The following is a 12,435-nucleotide window of genomic DNA, read 5'->3' on the forward strand; positions in this document are numbered from 1 at the left end:
CCCGAAGCATCTGAGTGGCAGCCGTGATGAAGAGCTGAAGATGAAGGTCTGAATTCTCAAACTGTTCGGGACTGCAGATTCAGTGCTTCCTGTCTCATCTCCTTTAGGAAAGGATTCTCTGGACCAGTGGCGTGCACAGACTTTTTGAAGGGCAGGGGCGAAAAGGACTTCACTTGAGCACGCTTTTTGGCGTGCAAGAGGGCACTTTAATGCACGTTTTGGCTCCCAGGGGGCGCTTTAGCATGCATTTTTCAACAATTGGGCCACAAGGGGGGGAGGTCTTCTGCACATTTTACCTTCAGTGTCGACCTTTAATTAAAAAAGACATCTGACTCTGTAGCTCCTAAAAAATGTCACTGCTGTTATTTCAAGAAAAGTTTGAGAGAAAAATACAAAAATTGTGTTGATCCAAAAAAATTAAGTTAAAGACAAATGAATTAATGATGAGCTGAAACGGAAGTTCAGACACGTTGAAGTCGAAGTCTTCTCGGCTAAAGAAAACGTCACCGAAGAAAATAAAATGTCCGTGTTGAAAGAGTCCAGCGTCCGATCCAGCGAGGACGAGTCCTTTTTTTAGCTCACAGGTGGACTCCAGTCCCTCGCCGCCTCGCCGGTTCAGATGACATCAGGTGGAATATTTCAGCGTGAGCCAAAATAAGCTGTTCACTAAATACATGGCAACCAAAACAAAGCAAGTGTCCCTGTGAACAAACCAAACGTGAACCGAGTGAACACAAAGGGCCGTTCTCTCCGTTTCTCTGGTGTCTTTGGTTACCTGGTCTCTGACGTCTTCCCCCTGTTCTGGTTTTATTCTGTGAACACTGAGTGAACTCTGACTACGATGTGATGCAACGATCAGAAACCATCAGTCTAATGTTCTGTCTCTGTCTTTGTCTTCCAGCAGAAGAAGATGGAGAACCCACAGGTGGGAATGATGGACAACCTGTCATATTACGACACAAGCTACACTGATTTTGAGTACGAGGTGATCGAGCCTTGTTCTCACCAGAACAACCACAGCGTTGAACTGGTGGTCGGCCCTTACATTCACTCCATCATCTGCATCCTGGGCTTCGTGGGAAACAGCCTGGTGATCATCACCTACGCCTTCTACAAGAGGACCAAGTCCATGACGGACGTCTACCTGCTCAACGTGGCCATCGCAGACCTGCTGTTCGTGCTGTCGCTGCCCCTCATCGTCTACAACGAGCTGTCGTCGTGGTCGATGGGGCCGGTGGCCTGCAAGCTGCTGCGCGGCTCCTACAGCATGAACCTGTACAGCGGCATGCTGCTGCTCGCCTGCATCAGCACCGACCGCTACATCGCCATCGTCCAGGCCCGCAGGAGCTTCAGACTGCGCTCGCTGCCGTACAGCCGCCTCATCTGCACCATCGTCTGGGCCTCTGCCTTACTGCTGTCCATCCCCACCTTCTATTTCTACACCTGGTATGAGCCATCCTACACGGAGGAAATCTTCTTGACTGAGGGGGAAGAGAACAATGAGACCTCCAGGCCCTCTCAGTACGTCTGCCAGTTCAGGTTCATGGACAGCGACACGGCCTGGAAGACCAGGGTGGCTGTCCCCAGCACCCAGATGGCCATGGGCTTCTTCCTGCCTCTGCTCATCATGGTCTTCTGCTACACCGCCGTCATCGTCACCCTGCTGAGAGCCAGGAACTTCCAGCGGCACAAGGCGGTGCGGGTCGTGCTGGTCGTCGTGGCGGTGTTCATCACTTGCCACCTGCCCTACAACATGACGCTCCTCTACGACACCGTCAACATGTTCGAGCTGCAGTCGTGCGAAGCGTCGGACGCTTTGCACGTAGCAAAGACGGTGACGCAGACCATCGCCTACCTGCACTGCTGCCTGAACCCGGTGCTGTACGCCTTTGTTGGGGTGAAGTTCAGAAACCACTTCAGGAGGATCGTCCAGGACCTGTGGTGTCTGGGGAAGAGGTACATCGCCCCGCGACGCTTCTCCAGGGTCACCTCTGAGATGTACGTGTCCACTCGCCGCTCCGTGGACGGATCCAGCGACAACGGCTCATCTTTCACCATGTGAGGCCGCTGGCCTGATGTGGACCAGAAGCTTCAGTCCTAAATTCAAAGATCTCTGGAGCTCAGCTGGAAGCCTGCCGCCCCCTGAAAGTCCAACCGGACTGAAGTCTGTGACTCCTTTTGTCATCATGTGTGGCTCCAAGCTGAACATCAGAAGATACATTAAAGGGTTTGAAGATGATTTCTAAGACAAGAAATGAGAATCTGCTCCGCTGTCTTTGCTTTCAGTCCTTTCTGCTTTTTTATATTGACATTCTGCAGTTTTACCTCTTCAGGACTTAAAAACTGAAACAACCTGAGAAGGACACGTCAGTCTTTGGCTGAGACGAACACAGACTGTGATGAAACTTTGCTTCGATTTAAACTCCTGCCAAACCTGAAGAGTTGTTCACCGGCTGTTTTTCTAAAAGACTTTAGCGCCACCTGGTGGCTCGGCTGTCAAACATTTGTCCAACTGTCCCCTGCAAACGATGTCTGTACAGGACTAACTGGTTCTGACAGGACACCCGTGAGCTGTCGGGATTGTGGACCCCCCCCCCCCCCCCCCCCTTTTTTTTTTGTTTACAGTTTTTGTAGTCAGCCTAACAGTCGAGTTTATGAGGAAACCACACAAAGAAGTTTATCAGAAAAAAACAAAACCACCAGATCAGGAGATACGTGGTTTTTAACAGTCAGTACGTATTTCCAGACTTTCAGGCCGACACACACAGAACAGATTCAGATCAAACACAACCTGAACAAGTCTCAGACTCACATCATTGGTGGTTTTCTGTTGGGTCACATGACCTCAGACTGTTTTAATCCCGTCTCAGCCTCGAACATGAAGCTGTTTGACCTCCAGCAGCTTTGGTTTAAACTTAATCAGATGAATGTTGGGAGGAAAGCTGGGGCTTTTGCCTGCTGAGAGGTTTGAAGGGGTCTGAAGATCAGTCCGTCGGCTCGGGATTTAAAGGGCCCTCTTATTCTTCTTATTATTCCCTCGCTTTCTGTCACTTGTATGCTTCAGTGTCGGATGTTCATGTTAACAGATGTGGAAGTAATCTGTCAGCTCGTCACACATTTCTCTGCTCGTCGTCTTCACGGCAGCTCTGACTGATCCGGATCGTATCCTGGATGGTCTTTAATGGAAGAAATCTTCCTCCAGCTGCTCCGCCTCAACTCTCAGTTCCCTGATGCACAGATAGAACTTATTTTAGCGATGAGTAAAGCTTACTGTAGCTGCTGTTTGCTAGTTAGCTCAGTTAGCAGCTAGCAGTCCTATTACACTCCCAGTCTGAGCCATTGCTAACTGAGCTAACGAGCCAATGGCAGCTGTTAGCTGTTATAGCAACAAGTAACACTATCTGTCCACCAGGTGTTATTTATGGAGTTAATTTCTCTGTGAAATATGACCCAGTTTCACCAAAATCAGTGAATAAAGTCATGTTAAGTTGTGTTTTTGAGGCCCGGTCTCACACATTCAGGCCTCATCTGCTGTTTTCTGTATCTGTGAATGTGTCAGACTGATGACTGCATCTCCTTCATGCTTTGTAAAACACAGAATAAATGTTTGAATTCAAGCAGTTTTTCATTCATAATGTCTAAAACAAACAGAGTTAAATGTTCGCCATCACTGAAGCTCTGTGTGTCAGACCAGACCAGTTAATGACGAGGTCTCACTCTGCAGATCTGTCGGGACAGAAAACGTCATCGTGGTGTGATGATCGGAAACGATTGAGCCAGTGTGCTGAGATAATTATTCCTGATGCTACTCATCTTTTTCACACAGTTTCAGGAAATAATGTCTGGTCATGAAAATGTTCGGTGTATTATATTTTTAAGTTAAAGTTATCACCTTGTGCTCATTTTGGTTCCTAAACGCTCCACGACTGCTGATCGTGGTCTGATGTCATATACTCTGATTCCAGCACTGTCAAAGCAAAGTTTCTCTTTACCTTCCTGCTGATATAAAACTAAACTCACAGATAGACGCTCCGTCATTTCACAAACAATGGAGGTGGTTTGTTGCTTCTCTGCTGCCCCCTAGTGGCCAAGAAAAGATGTCTTCTATTTTTAACCAGCAGCTGCTTTAATACCAGAATGTCTGCAGAGAGTTTGGTAACAGCATCCTGTGGCAGCAGCTCAGAGGAAGGGGACAGTTTGTCCACAGAGACGCTTTATTGATCCAGACCAGCTGCAGAGACACTGAAGACAGCTTCATTCTTCCCAACCTGAACCGTCCCCCTCCCCATCAGGACCTCCTGGCAGAGAACTTCAGCTGTGATGGAGCTGATTGAAGAGACGTCTCACAGACAAAACAGACAAAAGATTAAAAACTGCATCAACATGTTATTAAAACCATCGACTGAAGAGCGCCGCCTGCAGGCCAAACCCAACACTGCATCAGATCTGTGTGGGGGTGTGTTGGCTCACAGTTAAACTCTCACACTGCAGATGAGATACGAGTCTCTGCTCTGAAGCTTTTAGATCATCAAGAGTCGACGTTTCAATCACATTAAGACTGAAAACACTGCAGTTAGACTCTGTCAGGCTCTGTTAGACTGAGGCTCTGCTAGACTGAGGCTCTGTTAGACTAAATTGTGTGTGTGTGTGTGCGTGCGTGCGTGCGTGCGTGTGTGCGTGTGAAGCTGCAGACTCAGCAGTGTTGCCTTCAGTGTCTCACTGTTCTGTGATCAGTCTCAGCTCAGAGACACTGAAGGTGTTTGTGTGGAGTATCAGAGCTGCAGCTGTTCTCAGATCAGCCTTCATCAGAAAGGCGCCGTGTTAACGAGCCGAGCAGCTTCTCTGTGAGCGACCAATCAGCATCCTGTTTACTGTGCCTGAGATCAGAAACGTCACATGACTCTGTCAATGAAACTTTGACACCTGATCAGAAAAAGTAAATGTTCTTAAAATATTACATTATTGTGTAATTATATTTATTAATATTCATATTTGAAGCTTTGTAATTAGATGATTGACAGTCTTATAAGATTTGATGCATCGTTACAGATTCAACTCAATGAAGTACTGAGGAATCAATAATGATCATCCAATAATAGAACAGCAAAACTCTGGCTTTGTACTGCAGGTGAATACTTTTACTTGATAGAATACTTATGTACCACTTTTCCACCTGAACATCAGTTTAAATTCCAGGTTTCTGTTGTCAGGAAACATCCCAGAACTTTTCTGTTTCTCTGCAGGAAGCATCGTTCTGTTAAGATCCAGCTGTTCACAGGACAGATGTTTCTCTGCATCATGCTGCTCTCTCATTGGTCAGCTCGTCACCATGTGGCTCAGTGTGAACTGTTGAAGTGTCTTTTGGTCTCTCAGGTCTGTAATACTGGACTCCGAAGACGTCTCTGCTCTCAGGTCCAGAAAAGACAAATATTCACACTGAGTCTGGTGAGCTTCAGGGTCACCTTCAGGATCCAGAATCTGCCTCAGGCTCTGGTTCAGGATCTGGTTCAGACTCTGGTCCAGGATCTGCTCCAGACTCTGGTTCAGACTCTGGTTCAGGATCTGGTCCAGGCTCTGCTCCAGACTCTGGTTCAGGATCTGGTACAGACTCTGGTTTAGTTTCTGGTCCAGACTCTGCTCCAGACTCTGGTTCAGGATCTCAGGAAGAGGAAACACTGTCTGATCTGTCTGTTTTTATTTTATTGATCACACAAATATTATCACTGATATTACAAACAGATCAATAGTTAAACACGTGACCAAAACTACCTGAAACAGGTTGAGAAACCATGACGTCACACTTCAGGTGCAGGTAACTGGGTGTGTTTTTTTAATGTTTGGTGAAGGTCCGGCGGCCGGGGTTTAAGTTTACACAGTGTGTATCAAGTGTGTGTGTGTGTGTGTGTGTGTGTGTGTGTGTGTGTGTGTGTGTGTGTGTGTGTGTGTGTGTGGGTGGGTGTGTGTGTGTTCTGCAGGTTTAATCTCAGGACTAAAAACATGTTGTTTCTTTCATTAAACCGAAGTTTTGGTAAAATCAGGACTGAAACAAAAGGCACAGCTGAGGAAGGCGGTTTAACTTGTTTAGTCTTCAGTCTCAGTCCACTGTGGAGGGACGTTTGTCCCGGTTCAGTGAGAGGACGAAGGGCACCAGGGCCCCTCTGGCCTCCGCCGGGGAAGGCAGCACCTCCGGCAGGAACCCCTCCTGCTCCTCTCGCACCTCAAACTGCAGCGTCTGGCCCCGGTTGACGCAGTAGATCCGGTCCCCGAGCACGGCGCAGCGGAAAGGCAGCGGGTTGTGGAGCGGGAAGGACGCGCCGCCGTGCCACACCTTCACCACAGTGTTGTACTTGTACACGCTCACCGCCGCGCGCTCCCGGTCCACGTCGAAGCGGAACACGAGGCTGCCGTGCGCCACCATGTCCGTGGAACGCCGACGGCTCTCGTTGAACGGACACTCCTCCCACTCGTCCCGGCGGGAGTCGTACCGCAGCAGGCGGTAGAAGAGCGAGCCGCCGGACACGAACAGCTCCCCGCCGCAGGACGTCGCCTCGTGCGCAACGGCGAAGGAGCCTTTGGGCAACGGAGCCATCGGACTCCACCTGTCCGCGCGCGGGTCGTAGCGCTCCACCGCGAACAAACACTCCCCCCCGATGGCGTACAGGTAGCCGTCCATGGAGACCAGCCTGAGCTGGCAGCGGGGCTGGGTCAGCGGGCGGATCTGGCTCCAGGCGCCGGTCAGCGGGTTGTAGCAGAAGACCCGGTCCGATGCTTTGGAACGGCCGTCCCCCTGCGCCCTGATCCCCCCCGCCACGAACAGGTAGTTGTACATGGTGCACATCCCGGAGCCTTTGGCCGGGATCTCGTCCGGCAGGCTCGTCAGCACCTCCCACTGCTGGCGCTCCGGGTGGAGGCAGAATACCCGTCGGTGGTTGGTGTCCTCCGGGGCGGGCAGCAGCGGGCTCTGCGGCCGGCTGTTCTCCCGGCTCCCCCCGCGGTCGTGCACCTCGCTGGTCTCGGCCACCGCCAGCACCTTCCTGCCCTCCATCCTCCGGGCCAGGATGCGCTCCCTCTCCCCCGCTGTGAGCCGGCCGTACACGCCGGGAGTCCGCAGCACCTGCAGGTAGTGGTCGCTCATGTAGCGGTAGACCCGCTCCTTCACGCCCGCCGCGCCTTCGCTCTTGGCTTTTGTCAGCAGCTCGTAGCAGTTTTCTGCGCTGATCTGTTGCGGCATTTCTGCAGCTGCTGAGCCGAGGTGAGAACAAAGATCCCCGGCGGCTCTTTCTGACTCTTTGCCCTCACTGGCATCCATTTGTTCGGGATTTCTTGCGGCTCTGATCGATCCCGGTCCTGTCAGAGACGATTATGCGTCTGAGGGTCCAGACTTCTGTCTTTCCTCGCTACAATAAACGCCCCCCCCCACTCCTCCTCTATTCTCTCTGTTGCTTCAAGTTTTCCTTCTTCCTCTTCACACACAAACCAGATCCGTCTCTTGTTGAATAAACGTCTCTTCCGGATCCTCCATCCTCCGCTCCTCCAGCGGGGCGCGGCGGCTGATAAAGCCGGGACTACTCGCCTGCTGCGTGGGGAGGTTTGCTGCGTCCCCCCGCTGCAGAGCCCGGAGGTGTCTCCGGACACAAAGGCGCTCAGTGACCGTGTGAGGCGTCCCTCCTCCCCCGCCTGAAGCTTCACACTGGCCGCTGTGTTGTGTGTGTTGACGCCCCTCTGACTGTGCAGGCGGACGGGGGGAGCAGCTCCGCGCCCCGCTGTCCTCTGAAGAACAATGAGTCTGTGCGGAACCGCAGCGAAGGTTCCTGACTGCTGCAGAACCGCCTGACGTGCTGAAAGACCTGCTGAAGAACAAACACTGTGTTCTTCAGGTTGTACTGCGGAGGAGGAAGTACTCTGAACTCTGAAGTACTCTGAAGTACACATTCCGCAGTGTATAAATACCTGCATTAACATGCAGTATTCACATCAAAATACCTTTAAAGTGGCAAAAGTACTGATGAGCAGAAAGGCCCAGTCCGGACTCATAAATACCCCTTTATTCTGATGTCCATCGGTTTAATGTCGCAGCTGCAGCTCATTTAATGACTTTATTTACTGCAGAGTTCAAAGTGTACTTTTATAATCTCATTACACTTAACAATCAACAATCTGCTCATGAACTAAAGTCAGATGTGTAGTGCCAGAAAAAATACAACATTTACAGCAGCAGAAGTATATAGTAAGCATAAAATGGAAATACTCAAGTAAAGTATAAGTACCTTCAACTTTCTTCATCAGATGTTCACTGAACCAGAGCAGTTTAATGTCTCTGACTCTGAGTCTTTACTGACTTTTCATGGGATGAGTGGAGCTGCTGGAGGGTTCACTGACTGTAGTTGTATTATTTATTTATGCCAACTCTTTTAGTTGATTACTCTGTAAAATGCAGTGGAGGACAGTAACTGAGTACATTCACTCCAGTACTTCAGTACTTTGATTTTATGCTGATTTTTCTGATACTTCTGACACTTTTCAGAGGGAAACACTGAACGTTTTGTGTTCAGCAGCAGAGCGACTCGTCCACAGAGACCGAACAAGAACTCAAATATTTCACTGAAGTCAAAGTAACAACACCACTTTGTAAAAATACTTGGCTACAAGTAAAAGTACACAACTGTTATCAGTGAAATGTATTCAAAGTACAAGACGTAAAAGTACTTGTGCAGAATGATCCCTTCCAGAGTGTCACACACACACACACACACACACACAGATGCACGCATGCACACACACACACACACAGACGTACACATGAAACGAGTTTCAAAAGAAGATTTTAAGAAATGAATAAAAGACAAACTGCAGAGAAAGTTCAAATCAAACGTTCCAACAAGAAAAAAGAAAAAGTAAATGAAAGAAAAAGCTCCTGAGATCACAGATAATAACTAACATGAAGTTTATGAGCTGCTGCACAGAGCTCGACCGAGAGTCAGCAAAATACAACGAAATGACTGCAGAGACACAGTGAAGGACACAGAAGCTGCTGGTGTTCAGGGTTCAAGAGTGACGACAGCTGGAGGAAACTTTCCAGAGGCTGAGACAAAAAACACAGAAAAGAGAAAATAAACCAAAATGTTCCGAGAAAAGAGAATTCAAGCAGAAGAAGAAGAAAGGAGATTCACCTGCTGATAAACAGATGAATTTCTTAACAAGTGGCTCCATCTAGTGTCAGAAAGTCAGAATCACATCTGTCTGTTCTGCTCCTTAACCCTTCAGACTCCAGCTGAACCTGATCCGTCTCCCCCAGTCAGTTTAACCTGCAGCAAGTTCTGAACTCAACATGTATGAGGTTCATATCAGAGTCAGAGTCAGAGTCAGAGTCAGGATCAGAATCAGAATCAGGATCAGAATCAGAGTCAGGATCAGAGTCAGGATCAGAGACAGAGTCAGAGTCAGGATCAGCATCAGAGTCAGAGTCAGGATCAGAGACAGGATCAGAGTCAGAGTCAGTCCTGGAGTGAAGCAGCTGGTCTCTGACTGAGTCTGTCTGCTGTCTGCTGGTTGTATTCGGTGGATTTATCATCATATTGATTATATCTGCTTTAAGGTTGGAAAGAACAAATATGACAGACGGTCAGATATCTGTTTAAAACTGAAGAAATAAACAAGCTTTAATAACTTTGTTTAGTTTCTAATATGACACGATGAAACCTGTGAAAACAGAGCAGAACCTCATGGACATGATCGAGGACTTCTGATGTTTCCATCCAGCTGCTGTAGTCAGTGTCAGCAGCCTGCAGGGGGCGCTGCAGGGCTGCAAACACAGAGCTCCTTTCACATCTGAAGGGAGAAGAAACCAACGCGCCACAGATCTGATTCATGACTCTTTAAATGGAAGCAAACACGTTAATTTAATTTAATTTAAAACTCGCTCTTTGATGGCAGAACGTCAGCGTGTCTGTCAGACTCGACTCAGATATCTTAGATATATATATTACTCATATATATATATTATCAGCTTCATGTAATAAAGTATCAGGAGTAAAAGTACAGAGACACAAAACCTGTTTTCAGCTTCTGGACTTTAAGGTAACATCTTTTTTATTTGATTTTTATTTGATTTGAACAAACTAGTTTAAATCTTTGTTGTCAGTTTTTTCACGTGTAAAGTAATCAGTAACTAAAGTCTCAAATAAATGCAGAGGAATAAAACAGAGTCATGTGATATACCTGTCCACGCTGTTTCAGGTGTCAGTGATGGCGACCAGCAGCAGTCAGCAGGTGAAACTTCACACAGCTGATCTCAGGTCTGATCTCAGGTCTGATCTCAGGTCTGACCTCAGGTCTGACCTCAGGTCTGATCTCAGGTCTGACCTCAGGTCTGATCACAGGTCTGATCTCAGGTCTGACCTCAGGTCTGATCACAGGTCTGACCTCAGGACTGACCTCAGGACTGACCTGACTTGTTTCCTGTCAGCTGACACAGAGTGGCCCCTGGACCTGGACCTAAACCTGCACCTGGTTGGCCCATATTCAGTAGCAACTTTAATTCTGCTCCTGTCAGGAAGCTGGGGACTACAGGAGAACTATGGGTTGAACCCAGATGCAGACACACGGGGCGTAGATTCAAAATAAACACATTTATTTAACACAACGAAAACCCAAGACAACCAAAACTCAGGGGACTAATGAGTAACGACACACCAGGGTAACAAAGTTCACACAACAACGACGCAACACAGGGAAAGACAACACAGGAACACAAGACACAATGGAGCTCGGAGCGAGACTATGAATAACTCTCCATGAATAAAATAAAGAACAGAAAACGCTCCCAAAGGAGGAAAACACAACTGACTACTGAGAGAACTAGATAAGAAAAACTAACAACTCAAAATACACCCCTAAAAACAGAGGAACAGGAATCTAAATAACAAAAGTAATCAAACAGAAAGTCGCTCTTAACGGGGGAAACAAATCGGCTAAACTATAAACTATGAAAAGAAAACAGAAACTAGGAAATTAAAGTTACAAAACAAAAAACACTCAGAAAGAGGAAATAATGGCGAACGAATGAACGCTGTGGCAAAGGGCAAAGGGAAAGACAGGCTCGGGTGAATCGACAAACGGACAAAGACACACTCACATGAAACACGGCACGGACAAGAACTAAGATATCACAACGAAGAAACACTCACTACGGGGGCTGTGGCCATGGCACACAAGGGGAAACATAACAAAAAGCCGGTGTGCAAAGCACGGGTCATGACAGCTCCGTCATGTATGAAACAAGGCTGGAGGATGAAATGAGACGAAACGAGAAGAGGCAGAAACATCCGGATCAGTGTGTGATTGTGTGACGTGACGGTGAATCAACGTCTGGTTCTCACCTGACGTGAAGCCGCTCCGTGAACGTCCACCTTCATTAAACTGGTCTGGACTAAACGTGTCTGACAGGCGTCCTCTGCGGGGTGGAGGTTAAAAACAGCTGACGGATCGTTATCACCGAACTCCATCACTGACTTCATGAATATTAACAGCGGTCTGATGTCAGCGGGTCATCTGAGTGACGGACGGCAAACAGCAGGCGGTCAAACACGATTCAACCTGAGGAGGAAACGAACCTGAGCTGACAAACCAATTAAACACAGACGACCGTGTCACGTGTTCATTCCACATGAAAATTCAGCCCCCAAAAGCTTTTTATGATGAAGCTGATGGACGTCAGAGCTCAGGTTTGTCTGCAGAGCTCGATCTTCCTGAGAAACCTGGTGAGCCACCAACCAAACTCCATGCAATTTTCTGCGCATTTAGAAGAAATCACAAATTTGACATTTTATTTATTAATTCAACTGTTCAGTTCTGTGTTTGTGTAAATTGAATCTCCTTCCATTAAGATCTGGTGCCATGACGGGAACACTGGCAGAGAAATTCTTCCAATTTTATGTAAATTCAGTTCAAATATAAATATGAGAATCAGTCTTAGACCAAACATCTGTGTGTAGAATCATAAAATTCACAGAAATATTTGACTCCCCTTCAAACAAAACTTTGTACGATTATGATCTAATAATAATGTGATCATGTATCTGTGTAGTTGTAGAAAGTAAACTTCAACCAAATTCAGTACAATTTTCTGAGTATTTTAAAGTGTTATTATGTTATATTTATATGCTTGATGATATTTTCTGTAAATTTTATGCCATACATGTAATTCTGGTACTGATTGATTAATTCACTGAATATCGGCTGTATTTACTCAAAAGAATCCTCTGAAGCTGAAAACCAGATTCTGTTGATCAGATTTTTGTATAAACAGAAAAATCTCCGGAGCAGTTTAATATCAGCCAGGATTCATTAAAGAATCAGCCAGGCTTCCTGTTCTTAATGAAACATGGCGGCTGAGAGGAGGAGGAGGAGGAGGAGGAGGAGGTGACCTGAACTCGT

General features: G+C 47.4%; 2 protein-coding genes across 5 annotated transcripts in view; one reads left to right on the top strand and one right to left on the bottom strand.

The window, feature by feature from the left end:
* Window positions 1–2,594, top strand: part of ccr6a (chemokine (C-C motif) receptor 6a) — a 6,617-nt gene extending 4,023 nt beyond the window's left edge. For 3 of the 4 annotated variants that reach the window (XM_041958162.1, XM_041958163.1, XM_041958164.1), the window contains exon 3: window positions 902–2,594. In XM_041958162.1, coding sequence (XP_041814096.1) covers window positions 911–2,062 — 1,152 coding nt within the window. In that variant the 5' untranslated portion in view covers window positions 902–910 and the 3' untranslated portion in view covers window positions 2,063–2,594. The remainder of the gene's footprint in view (window positions 1–901) is intronic. The other variant, XM_041958165.1, reaches the window with a different exon arrangement.
* A 2,857-nt stretch (window positions 2,595–5,451) lies between these two features.
* LOC121622253 (kelch repeat and BTB domain-containing protein 11-like) lies at window positions 5,452–7,389 on the bottom strand. The gene has a single exon (XM_041959167.1). It carries the CDS (start codon window positions 7,307–7,309, stop codon window positions 6,095–6,097), a length of 1,215 nt encoding a protein of 404 aa, XP_041815101.1. The 5' UTR covers window positions 7,310–7,389; the 3' UTR covers window positions 5,452–6,094.
* Between the last annotated feature and the right edge of the window lie 5,046 nt (window positions 7,390–12,435).

The sequence above is a fragment of the Chelmon rostratus genome, chromosome 18 (genome assembly GCF_017976325.1).
Source record: "Chelmon rostratus isolate fCheRos1 chromosome 18, fCheRos1.pri, whole genome shotgun sequence".
NCBI classification, from domain to species: domain Eukaryota; kingdom Metazoa; phylum Chordata; class Actinopteri; order Chaetodontiformes; family Chaetodontidae; genus Chelmon; species Chelmon rostratus.